This window comes from Drosophila obscura, unplaced genomic scaffold (assembly GCF_018151105.1).
Source record: "Drosophila obscura isolate BZ-5 IFL unplaced genomic scaffold, ASM1815110v1 contig_192, whole genome shotgun sequence".
In the NCBI taxonomy this organism is placed as follows: Eukaryota; Metazoa; Arthropoda; class Insecta; order Diptera; family Drosophilidae; genus Drosophila; species Drosophila obscura.
In genome coordinates, this window is record NW_024542781.1 from 2,366,908 (window position 1) to 2,386,078 (window position 19,171).

The window sequence follows — 19,171 nt, forward strand, 5'->3', positions numbered from 1 at the left end:
TTCCACTCCCCCCAACAAAACTCTAACATAAAATTGAATTGATTTTGATTTTTTCGATGAATTATATATATATATATGATGATGATATGCATAAACGTAAACTATATCTACAACTAATTCTATATATATATATATAGGGTAGGATGTGTCTGTCGTCAATCGCATAGTTTTCTTTCACCATGCAACACGAACATAAACCCTCACACATATTCTACGAGTATATATATATATGTAGTAAGAATTACCAAGAAATCCGCTTAAAAACAAACATAAAAATGCAAAAAATACAAAAAATATATATGGTTCGTCTTTAGGTTTTTATTGCTTTAAGCGTTATTTAGTTTTTTCTTTGTTTATATTAAAACTTAAAACAAAACAACAAATACTTGCATACACAACAAAAAAACAAAAACAAAAGAAAACCCCCTTTTAATCTTTGCTTTCTTCTTCATTCTGTAGTACATAATTTACAAAACAAAAACAACTTTTATTCAAATCAATTATTACTATTATATGCAAAAAATAAATTTAAATCTAGCGATAAATTGTGTTGTTAACCCCCTACGAAAACAAAGCAAAATATTTTGAGTAAAAACTAAACTTACACCAATAACAAACAAAAAATGGAAATATGCAATAAATTTTGATTTTTCAATTGAAATTCTCCCCACGACCAACAGATCCTATAATATAGATTTTAATATACATTTCTTGGCACACAAAGAACTGAGAAAAAGAGAGCTCCAGCAAGAGCGCATACCATAACTATCCTGCGAACTGTAGAGATGTTATGTTTTGTGAGCTTTTATACATACATATACGATCACATAGATCAGTTCTAGCTAGAAGTGCTGCACTCAGTTTTGGAGTAGCTTTTCTATCTATTCATTGATCAAGGGGTCTCTCTCTCTCTGGAGGCGATTCTTAAGTTCGGTTCTAGGTAGGTTATCACTTATCCACTGAATAGCGTTTCAAGTCAAGAATAGTTTCAACAACAACTGTACAAAAATGAGCAACCTATAAAACACCAACTTCAATATAATTTTTAAAAATATATAGAGACACAGCAAACTGCAAAGAATTACAAATCGAAGAACAGCAAAATGTCATTTTAATTATAATTTTCGCAACAAAAGATTTAAGGCGACAATTTACTCGTACGTACATATATTCATAATTTAATTCATTAAACAAATTCTCTAAAATTAATTAGTAAAATTATATGCAAACACAGACACAAAGGAGAATTTTAAAAATACAAATGAAATTTACACAATTTTTAAATAGAATTTTAATATTTAAAAGTTTTGAAATTATCAAAAAAACCTATTTCGAACCGCTCTTTTGTTTGTGCCTAGTTTTTAGTCTATCAAATTATTTTAATTTACAATGCTTTAGTGTGCTTTTTAGTTGAATTTGTGTTTTTGAAAGTGAAAGGCAAATAATTATTATACGCGTAATAAATTTTAATAATTATTAACCAACGTTTACTCTAGTAATTCTTTATTATTATTATCATAATTATTATTATTAAATATGTTTTTTTTGTTTGTTGTGTGCACCTCTTAGTCACTTTTGCGCTTATAAGCTTAACAAACAGTAACAAACATGTAACACACCAGCCGTTTACACCCCCCCCAGGATCATCCCGATTTGTCCACTCTGGATTAACCGTTTACCTCCCCATTTGTGTTAAATCTTTTTGCAATTGCTAGCCGAATTTGATTGTTTGATTGATTCTTTTGAGTGTTTTGTTGAGAGTAGAGTCGAAACGAAATTAGTCGATGTAAGCGTATGAATGGGATATACAATGAACAATTTGAATATGAATTATGAATGGAAAACGAAACCAATATCCAATACTTTATGCGGATCATCTATATATATATATACACACAATATATATAAATATTGTACTAATGTGTAACGTAACTGTAATTAGAGGCGGTGAAACGGGGTAGTACCCGGAGTATTCGCAGCAGAGTGTGGGGTCTAAAACTGAACATATAATTAACACAGAGAAATGGTAAAGCTAGAAAATCTAAATAGAAAATAGATATATACATATACATATATACGAGCCTCAGCCTCAGATCTGGGCCTATATATAAGAGCAACAACTATTTTAATTAAACGTAAAACAAATGCATAACAAATACAATAAAAACATAGATGATACAAGCAACAAAAACCGCAACAGCAAACAGAAGCCACAAAAAAAAATCCATTAAAAAGATCACGAAATTAATTGCAAAATTTATATATATAGCTAACTGGATGATGTTCAATAAATGGCAATTAAATAATTTTGAAAAAAAAAACCAACAGAAAGTGAATGTTTTATTTGAATTTCTTCCGTTTGCCTAAAAACCAATTTTACAATTTGAAAACAAAAACAAACCAGACCCGAAGCCAGGCCCAGGTGCTAAGTAGGATATATAGAAAATATATGGAAAGCGGATGAGATGTGGAAAGATGGAGAGGGTCGCATAGAGGTTTATTTTTATGACAGAATAGGTGGGGGCCAGGCAGGAGGTTCGCTCTCTCGATGCAATAGTAATAACCTAAATAAAGTCACAGCAAGTGTTCAAAAGCAAAACTCAGCAACTACCTAAAAACAAAACTCAACAAAACGAAATATTATAATAAAAACAGTTTTGCGTGCTTACTTCTTCATAGAGTCGTTTATGTAAATCGAAAACAAAATAACAAACCCTAATAACAATAATAATTTAAATTACAACAAAAAGGAATCACTAAAAACTTAAGTTCTAATCAAGATTGGCTTAAAATAACACACCACACACACACACAAAAAAAGAAGAGATAGAGTAACAATTACAATATTTGACAGATTATTCGCGATGTGCTTAGATCTTAAGGAGAATCGATATGAAAATATATATACATATATATATACAAAAGATATAGCAGTTGAAATGGATGAAGGTAGCAGCAGCAATGTCATGAAATTAACAAATGAATATAACATAAGTATAAATGAGTATATATATATATAGACTATATATCTGATAAATGAGAAATTGCTAAAACTGATAAACCTAATAACTAAGTAAAATTAAAAGAAAATACAAAAAAAAAAACAAACAAAAAACACGGAAAGAAATGGAACTAATAAAGAGAATTATTCTGAGAAATATAAAGAACAAATGTATTTTGATTGAGCAGAAGTTTTTGGAAAGGTTTTTGAATGGAAGAAGAAATGGAAAAGTTATATCTGATGCTGCGATATGGATCTTTAGTAGTTTATATTTTCAGTTTATTTAATTTTCGTCTAAAGATAATAGAAAGTCTTGCTAGAGGTATTCGTTTTCTGGGAAATATTAGTTATATTGCACATAAGATACCACAAGAATATGCATCTTGGCATTCATTGAAGCCATTGAACTCTCTCTTAAGTACAGTACTCGGCTAGTATACACTCTTCATCTCCTGTACCGAGTTTATTTCATCGTGACTTTAATTGCACTTAAGGAGATAATAGACGCAATTGCAATCTCTGATTGTGGGGCACAATACACACACAGCTTAATGTTTGATCTACGAGAATAAAGCAGAACAACTGTGCGGATTTATTCACCACGAAGCACCATTGGGGTTCTCCAAGTTTTAGTTGCTCTTTGAAAGTCGGGGCGCTCGGACGCTAACAGGTTAAACGAACCATCTAAAAATATACATACGTTTCTGAAAGAGTGTGACCCAAATAGAAAGCTGCAATCATGTCAGCCGTACAGACCGGTAAGTTGGTGGAGAATATATCATGATAAGAGCTGGTCTTAGGCTTATCTGAATGTAAATTTCCACTGTTTATGCGTCTGCATAGTGCTGGGGAGCATTACACCCAATCTGCTGGGTCGCACCCTCACCCACGAGCATGTGGCTCTCGATTTCGAGCACTTTTACAGGCCACCGCCGGCGGACTTTGAAAGCGAACTGAAGGCAAAGATAAGCATGTCCACCCTGGGCTATGTACGTCTGTATCCGTATTCCAGCAAGGAGAATGTTCGGTTCTATGATGAGGAGGCTCTCGTGGCCGCCAAGAAGGATGTGCTGCTCTACAAGAAGCACGGCGGCGGCAGCATCGTAGAAAACAGCAGCTATGGATTGAAGCGTAATCTCGAGTTTATTGTGGAGCTGGCTAAGAGCACTGGTGTCCATTTCATAGCTGGCACGGGACACTACATCCACGCCGTGCAGGATGCTAGTCATGCGAGTCTTACGGTGGAACAGATGACTGATTTGTATACCAAGGATATTCTGACTGGTATCGAGATCAAGGGGAAAATGGTCAAGTGTGGCTTCATTGGGGAAGTGGCCAGCGTCTATCCCATTCATGGTAAGCCCCTAAAGATGACATTGAACCGTTTTCTAACAGGTAATTTCCTGTAGAGTTTGAAAAGAATTCCATCAAGGCAACGGGAGAGATTCAGGAGGTGCTGGGCTGCGGCGTCTCCTTCCACCCACATCGGGATGCACAGGCTCCTTTTGACATCATGCGACTGTATCTGGAGGCTGGCGGACGTGCACAAAAGTGTGTCATGTCGCATCTGGATCGTATGTGAAGTGACACTACTCCTGCTTATTTTTCAGAGATTTCCACTTGTTGTTTTAGGCACCCTTTTCAAGATTGACGAGTTGGTAGAACTCTCCGAGCTGGGCTGTTACCTACAGTACGATCTATTCGGCACTGAGTGCTCATACTACCAGCTAAACACCAATGTGGATATGATATCCGATGGCCAGCGCATTGACAATCTGATGAAGCTAATCGAGGAGGGTCTGGTGGACAGGCTGCTCATGTCCCACGACATTCACACAAAGCATCGATTGGTAAGCGAAAGAGAATCACCATTAGCTATAAATATAGCCCTATAATTCTCTTTTTTCAATAGACTTCTTATGGGGGTCATGGCTATCATCATATCCACACAAACATCCTGCCCCGCATGTTTGCCCGAGGCGTCACCTTGGAACAAGTGGAACAAATGACTGTCACCAATCCTGCAAATTGGCTCTCATTTGATCCCTAGAAAGGGAGCTACCATATATGATGTTCTTTGAACCACATCTCTTATCATCTCTACGAGTGGATTAGATAAGCTCTGTTGTTTTGGCAAACTTGGAAAATATACATATGTATAAATTCACAAAATGTTCATAAGTTTCGTCTTATCGACCCTGTGTTTATTATTTTTCTAATGGTCGTTTTTGGGGGCTCGTGCGCAGCTTCGACCTTAAAGTATCGCAATCCCCTACAGTCCAAAAGTTGAATAAACAACTGCTTGGTATTGGATGATTTTAGCAATTGGATTCTAAAGGTTTCCCCATTTTCCTTTGTCGATTGATCCAACCAATTTCTTATCGCTTTTGACCCGCATTCGATTTAAACGGCTTTAAACTTATTTTACCCTTCAGTATGGAATCTTTCTGCCTTTGGTGATGTTGCCAAAAATACTGAAAGTCGAGTTAATTTAAGCCTTATCGTTGTTTTTGTGGTAGCCAAACTCTTATCAACACGTCGTCAGGCCAGGCCAGGCCAGGCCTCATAAAGTGACCAGCCGCCCCAGGCAATCAAAACGCAAAGGTGCCGTTTTTACGACCAACAGCTCGTCAATAGAGACTTCTAATCGACCTGCCTATATATACGAGTACCGACTATTCCAGCATTCAGCAGTATTCATCAGGCAGTTGTCGGCAAGCAGTCGTAGGAGCTGGAATAACATTGAGGGAAAACATGTCGCAGGCGGTAAAAACGGAAACGACCAAGGAGCAAAATGTCACAGTTCCGAAAAGCAATGGGAATTCCAATGGAAATAGCAATGGCAAAGTGGAACAGCAGAAGCTGAGACCCAGACACGTATCTGGCGGTGTGGAGGAAATCTTAGATCCCTTTTGCGATCCCGAGCATCCTCAAAAGATATCCTTCCATGATGTTACATCGGCTGCTTTTCTTATTCGCGGTGGAGTGGAGCGCACACCGTGTCCGGTAAATATCTATCTCCATTGATTATAGATTCTGGGTTATAATCTGTGTGTGTGGTTTGCAGAAATCCACTTCTTCGGATCTATATGGCATGGAGCTTTATTTGAAAAAAGATTTCCTACAATATACAGGCAGGTGAGTGATCGGGGATTAAAAACATCGGGGAAACCCTAAGAAAACAATTGAAACTGAAATTTTAATTAGAAAGAGTTGAGAGGAGAATGGATTTGCACCTAAATATATTTGCAATCAATCTTGGAATATTATAGACATTTTCGGAACCTTAAAATATATGTTAGAGGCTGAAGTACAGTGTTTATGGTACCACAAACTATTATGCCATAAGAGTCCTTAAGTCTGTCCGGCAGTGTGTATAAAAAGTGTATCGCTCTCTATAATATTGGGCGTTTATTTTCTACGCAGACTTTCCAAGGCAATAAATTGTTGATACTTTTGATATCGTAAATCAATATAATTCTGATAAAAATTATAATTTTAGAAAATTTCGTATAAATGGTTATAATATATGAATTTTTCTTAAGATTGTTTTTCCACCTACCTTCCTATTGCATTTTGTTTGAAAAATGTAGGTACAAGGTTCATAATCACTCTGGCATTATTATTGCCTCCAATGATCTGTATAGTATATGCATATAGTATGTATACTGTGCCTAATAGCCTATACAATATGCATTTGAATATTGTCTGGCAGCGGTATTTTCCGGCTACTGATAAGAAGCGTATTACAATATTTGTTGTCATCTTCTGCGTCGCTCGAACAGCTACTATGATTAATCAAGCATATAGTACATTATTCATAGAGCGGCTACAACGTATTATTTTTTATCACTTGCCCAAAAAAAAGTAACAGGCACAGATCCGATAAGATAACGCTTAATAGGCTGATATGGGTAAATGGGGGAAATTAATTACTGTTGCTAATTGATTTCCTCTTTTACGGGTAACATGTGATTGAGTACCGAATTCATTTGACATCCGTTTCGACAGCTTCAAGGAGCGTGGAGCACGCTACGCCCTGCTGTCCCTCACAGACGAACAGAAGCGGACGGGAGTAATCAGTGCCTCGCTGGGGAATCATGCCCAGGCATTGTGCTACCATGGCTGGAAGCTTCAAATTCCCGTGACGGTGGTCATGCCGAAAGCAGCGCCGATAATGAAGATCCAGAAGTGCCGCAACTACAAGGCTCGCGTCATTGTGGACGGCAACGATATGGGTGAGGCCAAGTCCCTGGCCATGCGCATGTCCCAGGACGAGGGTCTGCTCTATGTGAATGGCTACGATCATCCACATATAATGGCCGGGCAGGGTACGATTGGACTGGAGATCCTCGAACAGGTGCCCGAACCGGATGCTGTGGTGGTGCCGGTGGGCGGTGGTGGCCTAATAGCCGGCATAGCCACAGCGGTGAAGGCACTGTCTCCCAAGACCAAGATAATTGTAAGTAGAAGCCATGTGTGATTGAAAGTAGACTCTGAATTCTGTGGCTTTTTCCAGGGCGTGGAGTCGGAGAAGTGCGCAAGTTTCACGAGAGCCATGGAGAACAAGGGACCCATTCATACACCCATCAAGAACACCCTGGCCGATGGTCTGGCTGTTCCAAAGGTCGGCTACAATGCCTATGCCACGGCCATGCCCCTTATCGATCGCATGGTGGTGGTCAAGGAGGAGTGGATTGCAGTTGCTATACTCCGACTAGTGGAGGAGGAAAAGTGTGTAGTTGAGGGAGCTGGTGGTGCAGGTTTGGCTGCCATTTTGGCCGGACATCTCGATGAACTGAAGGGCAAGAAGTGAGTAGTCATTGGGCTGGCTGAAAGTAGGATTAACCGACTGATATTCTCTCCTCCTTTAGGGTTGTGGTTCTGCTCTGTGGAGGCAACATAGACACCACTGTCTTTGGACGCTGTCTGGAGCGAGGACTGGCCGCTGTGGGTCGCTTGGTGAAGTTCAATGTGGAGATCAGCGATCGGCCGGGCGGCATCAATGACCTGTGCAACCTGCTGATGCGCATAGGGGTCTCGATCAAGGATATTATGCACGAGCGTGCCTGGCTAAGGGACATCTACACCGTGGAGGTGAAAGTAATCTGCGAAACGGTCGATTGGTCGCACAGTCTGCAGCTGAAGAACGAACTGAAGAAATTCTACTCCAAAGTAGAGTTCTCCGATGTGCCACTGGCAATACTCAATGCCCCAGAGTCGTAGGATCAAGCAAAATATGCAACAAGTACACGGTACACATATGATTTATTCACTTCAGCAGCGCAGCTAAACTTAAAGCTTTAACTTAGAGCGTAGATATACATATATAGTACATATATATAATCGTAAATATAATCGTAATCGAAGTAAAAATATGTAAATTAGGTGTAAATAAATATACATAGAATACAGAGTCTTGAAACGAATTGGCCAACGCAAGGCTTGAATAATTTACAAATATATTTTTTCCTTAAACTAAAAAAACACAAAAAACAACTAAGGATATAAATTCAATGAGCTTAGGCCTATGCGATGCAGTTATTTAAGCAGACACACAATTTCTTTTATGAATTTCTTTCTTTCTTTTTAAGTTCTTCTTGCGGTTTTTGGCACATTAAGGATTCATTATATCATACATATTCAGTCAGTCACGGATACACATGCACACAGACACACATCAAAATACAAATATATATCGAAAATTTACAGATTACATGGCTAGAAAAAATATAATATAAATATCGTTAATGTGGTAAAATGTATCAGTTGTATGTTGTATGGTTTATGGTATCTCATAAATACAGGCATCTCGTTATTAAGTCCTAGGACGTGACGTACTTTAAAAGCGCTGACTAAACTTACATTGAGTATGCTTAAAGTTATAGATACAGATGCGGCTACAGCTACAGCTACGGATACAGCGCGGATGCATTCAGTGGCTGTTGTCCAGGCGCAATATGAGGGCATCGACCACATTATAGATTTCATCGAAATGTGGCCGAGACTCAGCATCGGCTGCCCAGCACTTGAGCATCAGTCGATACATCTCCGGCGGCGTATTCTCCGGCGTTGGCATGCGATATCCTATGAAACATACATATAACCATTATGCGACTCTTTTTCGTTTGCATAATCTAAGTTGATTCCATACCTGTATCGATGCGCTCCCTGGCCCTTGAATTGCTCATGCCCGAATAGGGTGTATCGCCCTTTGAGAATATCTCCCACATCAATATGCCATACGACCAGACATCGCATAGGGACGTATATTTTCCAAAGTTCAGGGCCTCTGGTGCAGTCCATTTCACGGGTATTTGCTTCATGCCATCGGAAACTGTTCCATCAAAATACATTTTAGTTTATGTTTAGTATTTCTTTTGTATTATTAACCCTACCGATATATTCCTCTTCCTCGCGGGACATTCCAAAATCAGAGATCTTCACGCTGTGCTCTAGATCGACGAGACAATTTCGCGCCGCCAGATCCCGATGAATGCAGTTCTTGGACTCCAGATAACGCATGCCTAAATTAATAATATTGTATGGGATTAGTTGGGCGTTTGGACTTGGTTTATGTGGATCTTACCTGCTGCCGCATCTCGGCACATTCCCATTTGTTGGCGCGCAGAGAGGCCATTCGAGTTCTTACGCAAATAAGTGAGCAGGGAACCACCTGGAATTACAGATTTAATATTAGTTCCCATTCAGCAGATTGCTAGATATTTATTTTCTTTAGTTTCAATCTTAATTTTGAGTTAATTTAAATCTTTGAATCTTTTCCTATCACTTACCTAGCACCAGTTCCATGACAATCATTATTGGCTGCTTCTGCACACAAATGCCAATCAGTTTGACAATATTCGGATGATCGTATTGCTTCAGGATGCGACCCTCCTGCAGAAATTTGCGCTTCTGTTCATCGGGCAGGGTCATGCGGCAGGTCTTGACGGCCACATCCAGTTTGGTGGACTTCAATTTGGCCTTGTAGACATCACCAAAGTTGCCCTGAAAATAGACAAGAGTAAAATAAATATCCATATATCTTTCAGGATTAAAATAACTACGGAGACTTACCCTGCCAATCCTTTCGAGCAGGACCACATCATCGTTGCTCAGCTCCCAGCGTTCCCGGCAAACGGGACGTCGTAGAATGGCACCGGACTTGACAGTGACGGGCAACTCGATGTGGTACTGATGCATGATCAGCTCCTGGATGCTGGCAAAGGGTGGACCCTCGAAGCGGAAATTGCCCTCGCCGGTGGTCTGGACGATAAAGTGCTTGTGGCCATTCCAGCAGACACTCAGCACAATCTGGCTCTCCTCGTTGCGGATGGTCTCGCGCACCAGGAAGTCGCCATCGTTGTTGAGTAGGCGCACAACCTCCTCGCGCGGCAATACACCGTGGAACCACTCCTCCTCGTAGAGCGGCCGATTCGTAGATAGGGATATCTGCAAGAGCCAGACAATTAGCCAATATATTCTTCCCACTTAGCCAGAAGATTAGTGAATGGCATGCAGAACACAGAATACAAGAAGAAGTGAAACGATGAAAAATAAAATAAAATGAAAAGCTTAACACGCCATTTCCACAATTTCCACAAAAACGGCGGAACGGAAATGCGTGGGTGCAATTGGCTCTGACGAAATGCAGCAGCAGCCTTTTTATATACAATAGAGGGAGAGAGAGATACAAAGATACACACGCAAATTAAAAGAAAATACTGTAAGCAAGAGGCATATAAAAATAAATATTATTACTACATCGGATATGGATATTCGTATGGACAATGTGGATGGATGGATCTACGTTCAAGGTTGACACTTGTGTGACTCACAAATACTTTCGATTTGGGTCTCTTCTTACGTGCCGGCGGCACTGGGCGACCGGCAAAGACAATTGTCTCAAAGATCCCGCTACCATCGGGTCCACCATTACTGCTCCGACCGGAAGTGCTGCTGCTCATGACGGTATCGACTATGAGAGTACGTATATATCCCTATCAACTATCCAAGTACTTGCGCAATATGGAAAACACGCGTCGTTCTACAAATACTCGTATGATTTCCAACTTTTCACTGGCCAAACAGACGCCAAACATTTCAAGAGACCAGATGAGAGATTAATGACAGCGACTGCCTAGTGTCCAAACTGTTCGTCGGATCAGGGAGAACTAAAAGCTATAATCGTTTTATGCTCTCAGTTGAACTTGTATCTCGGAGAGAGTAGGTACACTCTCCCTGTGCCTGTGCCTGTGTCTCTCTGTGGCACGCACAAGTAAATTTAGATATTGGAAAGGGAGAAAGATATTTCGGGCAGATCGAAATATGAATACTCTTTGAGTCAATGAATTTGGGACATTAATAGAGGCTATTGGATCTCTTTGTATTAAAAATATTCTCAAAGTTTTTATCCTATTATTTTAAAGATTTACAGCTTATAATTTTTTAATTTATCTCGTCTGGGAAGGATAGTAGTTATGTATCCATGCAAAGGGATTCACATTCTTACTGAAAGTATCTCTAAGTACAGCCCTGCTGTCGATTGCTCTGTTTCCCAACCTTTTTCTGCTAGGAACATGCTATAACCAATCCGAATCACATAGTTTTCATACCCTAAACCAAGAGCTTCCCCCAAAGATCTACATATATTTACATACATATATAAATGCGAATTGGGAGCACCCTGTGCTCTATTTTTGGGACCCGCAATAAAAAGCTTTGCCCCCCCCATGCTTTCAATATTGAACGTAAACTTTGAAACATGCACAAAAAATCAATCAATCAAACATGCAAAAAGAGGCAATAGGCGATGCGATGCGTTTTCATTGTGAGGTGGCGCCATTCGGCATCCGGTTGCTTAGATACACTTGATACGGTGGTGGGAGGGGGTGCTGTTGTCGCTGTCGAATACGGGAACTCACACTGGCCGCCAAGCTGGGAACACAATAGCAGTGCTCCTTCATGCTGAGCACATCGTCGCTGATGCTATCCTCGTTATCATGGTCCCGGTCGTCGTCGTCATTCTCGTCCAGCTCCCCGGAGCTGTGGGACTCGAATTTGCGCTCCATCTGAATGGGCAGCTTCGTCTTTGGGGCCGGCGCTGGGCAGCTGCAGAATTGCTCCTCCGTGGCATCCTCCTGGTTCTCCGTATCGAACTCCTTGGCAAAGTCAAAGACACTCTTGCTGGGATGGATGCGCCTCCGTTTGGTGCACTGCTTGCAGGGCTTGGCTCGCTTCAACTGGAAGTTGAGCAACTTGGATCGGAATGTATTGCGGATGGCTTTCGATTTCTTCTGGATCTTTGGCACTTTGAATTTCAGTCTTGAGGTTTCCTTGGACGGCGTCGCTGACGATGTGGTTGTGGTGATCGTCGTGGTGATCGTGCTCGTGATGATCGTTGACTGTGAGGCACTGTGGTTGCTGCTACTACTGCTGGTGTTATTGTTGTTCTGGCTGCTGCTCTGATTCGTTTGCGATTCGCTGCTGCTGGAATGCTGGTCGATGGGCGCCTGAGGCTTCTCCTGGGTGTCCTGCTCCTCATTCACCGTCGCACTCCTGCCCATTCGCACCAAGGGACTCTTGGAGAACTCCTTGAGATTGCTAAAGATGTTGCTAATGGACTTTTGGGTGAAGGACAGCGAACGCTTCTTGGAATGGCCCATCATGTCCCCTTTGGCGGACAGCTGTGAGGAGCGGCACTCCGAGCTGGAGCTGGAACTGCGCTTCGTCTGGCTATCCACATCGTGTGGTGCCGCCTTCCGTGTCTGCACCTCATCCATGCTCTCGATGGCATTCACATCATCGTTGGGCGTGGTGGGCTGCAGAGACCTCTTCAAGCGATCGTCCAGCACTCGATTCAGCTCATCAATCCTGTCCAAATGGGCATCGATGGAGTTTTGTGGCACTGCCTGATTGATTTCTATCTTGATCTGTTCCTTCCGGGCGGGCAGCTCCTCCTCCTCCTCCTCGCTGGCCAGACTGTCGTCGGCATCTGCATGGGGTATCTTCAGTCCCAGCTCGAGATCCGCGTAGATGTGATTGTTGTTAGTGTTAGTAATAACGGCAACGGTAAGCTGGGTGAGCGGGGCGGGCGAGAAGACCGCCGGCAACGGCTCCAGCGGCTCCTCGTCCTCGCCCAAACACAACATGGAACACTGGGTGCGACGCAGTCGCGGCAGGGCCGGCGGCGTCGAACTGAGGGATATCTCCTCGCCCAAATAGTGGACGCTGGCCGCCAGGCGCAGTGGGTTAGTAATGGGCTCGTAACGTGCAGGACTACGCGCATCCCTAATTACCGACAACGATCCGAGGCTCTGGGAGCGTGGCTGCATCTTGGAGAATCGTCCCTGGCGCGTCCGCGTCATCGGTGTCGTCGGCTGGGGCGTGGACTTACGCTTGAAGTGGCGCCCGCGTCCGCGCAGGAGCGTGAGGACTCCGCCGCGTCGCATCAGCTCATTCATTATGCCCAGCCCCGGAGAGCTAGTGGAGTTGGAGCGCTGCTCCCAGCATCGAGTGGGGGGAGTGGTTTCAAATGGGTTAGATTTGGATGTGGTTTTCGAGTGTGTCGTGTGGATTGTGTGTGGTATGTGGATGGGACAGAGGGCGGCATCCAGAGAGAAAGAAATCGTTTCATGACAGAAGATTAGTTATCATTAGAGCTAGACCAAAACCACCTACAACTTAGGACTAGCCACAACCTAAGGGGCATAAGTACTCGGCCATCATGCCACCCACCTGCTGTTCATTGTTGTAGCCATTCTCGATGAAGGTCTGCTCGAGGGTCAGGTGATCATCGCAGCCGGAGGGCAGCTCCTCGCAGCCCACTTCGTTCAAAGCACACTTGATCATGTCCACCAGCTTCTGTTTCTGTTTCTCCTGGCATCTCAAGGCATTTAGATCCTTGGATTGGCGACTGTAGAGAGGGAATGGGATTTAAAGCAGATACTTTGTATAGTTTTAGCGCTCTCTCGCTTACCACTGGCTATCCTTGTTGGACTGTATGCCATTGGAGCTGTTGCTGCCATTCGAGATAATGCTGCCATTGGCCACCGGAGAGCCACCATTCACATGCTCAATCATCTTGAGCTGCTTCTCCTGGCACTCCTTCACAGAGCCCTCCAGCTCCAGGAGCCGTGTACGCAGCCAGTCCACTGTGAGATTATCTACTGTCAGGGTGCTGGACTGCAGTTTGCCGGGTATGTCCTCGATGAGCGTCTCATCGAACTGGAAGAGTAGCGGCGTTGTCGGTGAGGTTCTAGATGGATCAAAGAGGTGTAGAAGATCGTTAATTGAATAATTGGTCTGAAATTGGGATTCCGTGATGCTACGTACTTGTGTTTCTCGGTGAATTCGCCATACTCTTCGCCCGGATTGATGCCACCTATCACAGTGTCGATGCGTTTCTGTATCTCCTTGTACTTGTCGGCCGTGAGATCGCCGTATTGGACAGCCTCCTGTAGAATGTTGCGCCACAGCAGAATGAAGCTCTCCTGGACGGACTGCTGATGCTCGAGGAGTCCCGGCAGCAGAACAGTGCGAAAGTCCTTCTCCACTTCGATGGCCTCTGAGATGGAGAGCACGTACTCGTTGTGTGTGAGATGGAGTTTGCGGCAGGCCTTTTGATATTTGTCACGCACATCGTCCAGTTTGCGGCCACTGCGACCGGGTGCTGTGAATGGTGATTGAGCATCAGCTTTTGATTCCAAATCCACTTCAGATGAGATCGGGTTGCACGCTGGCTTACCTTTAATGTAGTGCTCCTCGAAACGCGTGCGCAGCGCCTTGTAGCCCTCCAAATGTTTTTGGTATTCGGTCTTCTTGCGCACCACCTCGTCAGTCAGCTGAAAAGAAACGAGTATAAAGTCAGTATGACGGACAAAAGGAAACAAGTTGAAGTTGAGGTTTCAATGCGGTTTACACACGTGTGCGTGGACTGTGCCATTAAGCCACTTTCCCAAAAAAAAAAAAAAGCTTTATTCATTACATCATCATTATCATCGGCAACATCGACATCGCTGCGGCTACGTGTTGTGTTTTTTTTGTCGCGCACTGTGTGCTCCACATGCGAGTAATCGCATAATGAAACATATCGCTTTCCACCCATACCATACTCTGCTCTCTCTCTATCCGTCTGTACACCTCGTACTCCTACATTCGGTTTCTCTCTCTCTCTCTGTCTCACACTTTCTTTGGCAAAACATTTTCTCACGTTTGCATATTATGCAAGGTACAAAAGCAGCAAACAACAAACAGCCACAGCAAAAGACTGAGTCTCGCAAATGACTGATAAGTGACTGGGCAAAAGGATTGCAGCATTTTGCAGCAGCTGAGCCAACATCCCAGCCTTATAGCCAGGGCAGGCCAGGCCAGCATCCAACAGCATCCGTTAGCATTGTCAACAAAATCAACAGCTATGGAGCTGCCGAGGGACGGGAACTGGGACTTACTCGGGGACGGAGGCTCAAACTGAAGTTGAGGCTGATGGCTGATGCTTTCGGCTGCAAAACTAATGGCTGCAAAGTGCAGTTAGTCAAGCAGCTGCAAAGTTGCCGAGTTCAAGTTGCATTTGCACACTTTGCAGCTGATGCTGTGCACACTGGGTTGAAGAGCAGTAGAAAACGAATGGAATTCTTAGCAGTGTGAAAATTCATTAAAAGAACAATTTTAAACACTGCAAAAGCTTTGTTAGATTAGGTGTGTACACACCTTTTGATAAATGCGCATTTGTTTCAATCATTAAAACTACAAACAGTGCGACAGATTTTATGTGGAACACATTACGATTGTGGAATTTAATCATCCTACGAAAGTATTTATATTTGTTAGTTTCCATGTATTTATTGGTGATTTTTCTTTGCTAGAAATTAGTTTTTAAGAATTATAAAAAATATACTTAATGAAAAAAACGAGCCAAAAAGACTGAGTCGATAAGAGTGAGTTGTTATAGAGTGAACGCCCTTTAGGGCGTATGTTTTAAGATCTAGATTCAATTCAACTCTCTATGTCCCACAGTTTGTACCAATGTTGGCCAGCCACATTGCCAACGGCTTAAGTTTGCAACCAGAGCCGCTTTTTGTTGTCGTTGTCGTTGCAGTTGCATTTGTCCATGCATATTAATTGCAGACAGCTTTGCACATTTCCACAAGACGCGGAAGACCGCAGAAATACTCGTACTCGCAGATGAATTAACTAATTGAATGATCAGGCCCCAGGCCAAATGACATTCCCGGGAACCATACCATGCGAGTGGCGACGAAAATGAAACTCACTAGAAAAAAGGCAACAATAGATACGAAAAGGCAATCTGAACAAATATATATGCAGTACTCGTATAAATTGTTGACCCAGTTTACCGATTTGGCATTGAAAGTGCCGTCGAGAGTGTTTCGAGAGTTATCTTGAAATTAGTTGCAATCTCGACAACTTGTTGCTATTGTCACTGGATTCCCATTCCCATTCCCGGCTTTGGCTATGGCTACGTAATAGCCAGCATTTGCTAAGTTCTAGCCATGGTTTGTTTGGGTTTTTCATTTCATTTTTGTATATATATATATGTGTATTTTTTTATTTTTTTTCGGCAAGTGGTTAAGCAACTTTCAATGCCTTTGCAGCTGCTAATTTGCCCAAAAAGTTGTTTAGAAAGAGAGGGCCACAGTGATAGATAGAGAGAGAAGTAAACATGGCTCGAAAGTGGGTCATGCTCGGCGTATTTCTTACTTCTCAGCAGCCAAACAGTCAATAGTCCCCAGACCCCAGTGCCAGTCCCAGTCCCCAGTCCCCAGCCCCCAGGTGGACCTCGCCTCACACATTGTTTACAAATGATTGCCAATTTTTTTTTTTGTTTCTTCAGCATTTTATTTCGCTGTTTTCTGCGCCGAGAACGCCGCCGGATCTGAGCGGCCAAGGAAAGTTGCTAATCTGCCACCTGCACCGAACCAAAACCTAGCGAAACTTTCTCAATTTTCTCACGCCCCTCCTCAGATCTCTCGACCAGCTCTCGACCAGATCTCTGCGCGGATCTGTGCTCCCATATGGACCCATATGGTAATCCAAAAACGATTCCATTAGATGGCCTGGGGTGGACAACGCACAGTTGAAATATTTCAAATCTATATGTAAATGCGGCGATGACCTAATGGAAACTGTGACAAGTGGTGCCAACTGCCACGTTTTGCATTAATCAGCCTGATTCTTTGCCATTCTGTTTTGTCGATTTGTCTGCTGCTGTTGCTGTTTCTGTATCTGTATCTGTTTCGGTTTCTTCTGCCTGAGATCTCTGGGTTTTTTCTCGCCAAAATCTATTAGAAATGAAATGTCTACAAATTAAGCAGAAAATTCGACTGGCCTGGCTGATTTTTATTTAATGGTGATAAATTAAGCTGCATAATGTTTTATGAAAATACAAATGTATGTATGTATGTATTCAAATGAATAAGTATGGGCGAATTCAAAAGAAGACTCCGCTACTTTCGGATTCTTATAGATGTCATTGTTTGCTTGTCATAGCGTTTTCTTTGTCATAATCTTATTTTATTGCAACGATTTTTGCTCAGTTTTCTATGGAAGTTTATCTAACAGTTCAAGGAATCAATCATGTGTGATGATATATGAACAAATTGAAGCTATTATTTATAATTGCAAAACTTAACAAAGCGAGAAAAACGAATCGTTTATGGGGTCAATTAAGACTAAGTTGTTAGATACTTAAAAGAAAAAATCGTGAATACTAAAAGCTTGTCCAAAATAAGAGAATATCGTTGAACTGATATTAAAATATGGATTTATACATTTTGCACTTTGTCGAAAGATTAAAAGCATAGCCAATACAATTTAAATCTTCAAACTTATTTTCCATACGGCCACCCCCATTTTCTATCTTTTAAATTTACCAAGCCCTTTATGCTCTATCCGTCTAGAGTTCATCAACATAAATAAAGTATGACCACAGCCAGTACCATGCCAATTCTCTCATACAAAACCCATACAAATAATAATAATAAAAAAAGAGCACAGCTCAATCAAAGCAAAATTCAATTCATGTCTACACTTCCAAAGAAATTGCCTCTAATCAAAATAAATTTGTCAAATGTATTGCGGAATCGTGATGCAATAAAAAGAGACCGAATCAAGAAAACCCCCCAGCAAAAAAGGCAGAAAAATGAAAACAACTCAACAACTTCAGCAGGCACTGCATTTGTTGTGTGTGTGTGTGTGTACCTCTAGCTTTTCGCTTTTCTTCGGGTTTTATCCATTTTTCTTTGGCTTGTCAGCGCGTGAGAGTTTTTCTTGGCCAACATATTTGAATATGAAATGGCCCGACAGCAGCTGTGACAAAAGTCATAGGCCCATAAAGCCATAGGAAATGCCACACACGCGTTTGGATTCGGGGTACGGTACGGGGTACGGGTGCTCGTTTATCCCTTTTGTTGGGAAATCAATGCAGTTGATTGTATGGGAATTTTCAATCAGCTGCCGGCCCCAAAAGATGGCATTGCATAAGCGTTGACAGCGTCGTCGCGTTGACAATAATGATGTTTTATGAAACATTTTGAGATTGTTTAAACACTGGCGTTTAGCCTGCAATTGCGAATTATGCAAATTTATGACCGTTGGTCAATACACGAGTTTCCGCGGATCTGGGATTTTGTATACTCGTAATTTCCTCGAGCTCGCGTTGTCGTGGTCGCGCTGGTGGTCGTTGTTCGTGTCTTGGTCCGGGTCTGGGCCCGGCTCGGACTCTGGCTTTGGCTTTGGCTCTATCCAGGCGCCTGGTCAATGACCTGCTGCTGCTGCTGATGTTGGCCAGGCCCAACAATAGAGGCACGCTAATATTAATGGCCAACCCGTTTTGATTTAGCTGTACACCTGTTTAACTGTACACAAGCGGGGGGCTATGGATACGGCAGTTTGTGCTTCTGTTTAATTTCATTGTTCAAACAAATCCCCAAAAATCAGTCGCATTATTGCCACGCAATATCTTCACTTTCGTTGCTACATTTATTGGCCATTTCATTTGGATCATATTGTATTTTGCCAAGTTTTTGGTTGTTGTATTTTTGCAAAAAATTTGCATGTGTGCCAAGTGAAATGAAAAGAAGCGTGACGAAAAAAAGGCAACGCATTTAAATTGTATTTTTCGTAAATGTCGGTCCGTCGCCATCAGCACTT

The 19,171-nt window shown here is 42.1% G+C and overlaps 3 protein-coding genes across 8 annotated transcripts in view; 2 read left to right on the top strand and 1 right to left on the bottom strand.

Annotated features, from left to right (window-relative positions):
- The first annotated feature begins 3,631 nt into the window (after positions 1-3,631).
- LOC111065688 (phosphotriesterase-related protein) lies at positions 3,632-5,166 on the top strand. Its single transcript, XM_022354004.2, has 5 exons — positions 3,632-3,759; positions 3,845-4,357; positions 4,411-4,575; positions 4,634-4,851; positions 4,914-5,166. Exons 1-5 carry the CDS (start codon positions 3,741-3,743, stop codon positions 5,049-5,051), a joined length of 1,053 nt encoding a protein of 350 aa, XP_022209696.1. The 5' UTR covers positions 3,632-3,740; the 3' UTR covers positions 5,052-5,166.
- Positions 5,167-5,679: 513 nt separating this feature from the next.
- On the top strand, positions 5,680-8,457 carry LOC111065512 (L-threonine ammonia-lyase). Its single transcript, XM_022353732.2, has 5 exons — positions 5,680-6,007; positions 6,069-6,139; positions 7,013-7,463; positions 7,521-7,813; positions 7,876-8,457. Exons 1-5 carry the CDS (start codon positions 5,756-5,758, stop codon positions 8,225-8,227), a joined length of 1,419 nt encoding a protein of 472 aa, XP_022209424.2. The 5' UTR covers positions 5,680-5,755; the 3' UTR covers positions 8,228-8,457.
- The window catches only part of LOC111065511 (tyrosine-protein kinase Fer), a 30,921-nt gene continuing 20,000 nt past the window's right edge, over positions 8,251-19,171 (bottom strand). For 2 of the 6 annotated variants that reach the window (XM_022353725.2, XM_022353727.2), the window contains exons 4-14: positions 14,748-14,844; positions 14,336-14,672; positions 13,980-14,258; positions 13,739-13,916; positions 11,926-13,500; positions 10,079-10,453; positions 9,796-10,009; positions 9,591-9,677; positions 9,400-9,528; positions 9,156-9,338; positions 8,251-9,088 (exon numbers count right to left, since the gene is read on the bottom strand). In XM_022353725.2, coding sequence (XP_022209417.2) covers positions 8,937-9,088; positions 9,156-9,338; positions 9,400-9,528; positions 9,591-9,677; positions 9,796-10,009; positions 10,079-10,453; positions 11,926-13,500; positions 13,739-13,916; positions 13,980-14,258; positions 14,336-14,672; positions 14,748-14,844 — 3,606 coding nt within the window. In that variant the 3' untranslated portion in view covers positions 8,251-8,936. Of the gene's footprint in view, positions 9,089-9,155; positions 9,339-9,399; positions 9,529-9,590; positions 9,678-9,795; positions 10,010-10,078; positions 10,454-10,839; positions 11,176-11,925; positions 13,501-13,738; positions 13,917-13,979; positions 14,259-14,335; positions 14,673-14,747; positions 14,845-16,022; positions 16,119-19,171 lie in introns of those variants that run through there. The other 4 variants (XM_022353731.2, XM_022353729.2, XM_022353730.2 and 1 more) reach the window with 4 other exon arrangements.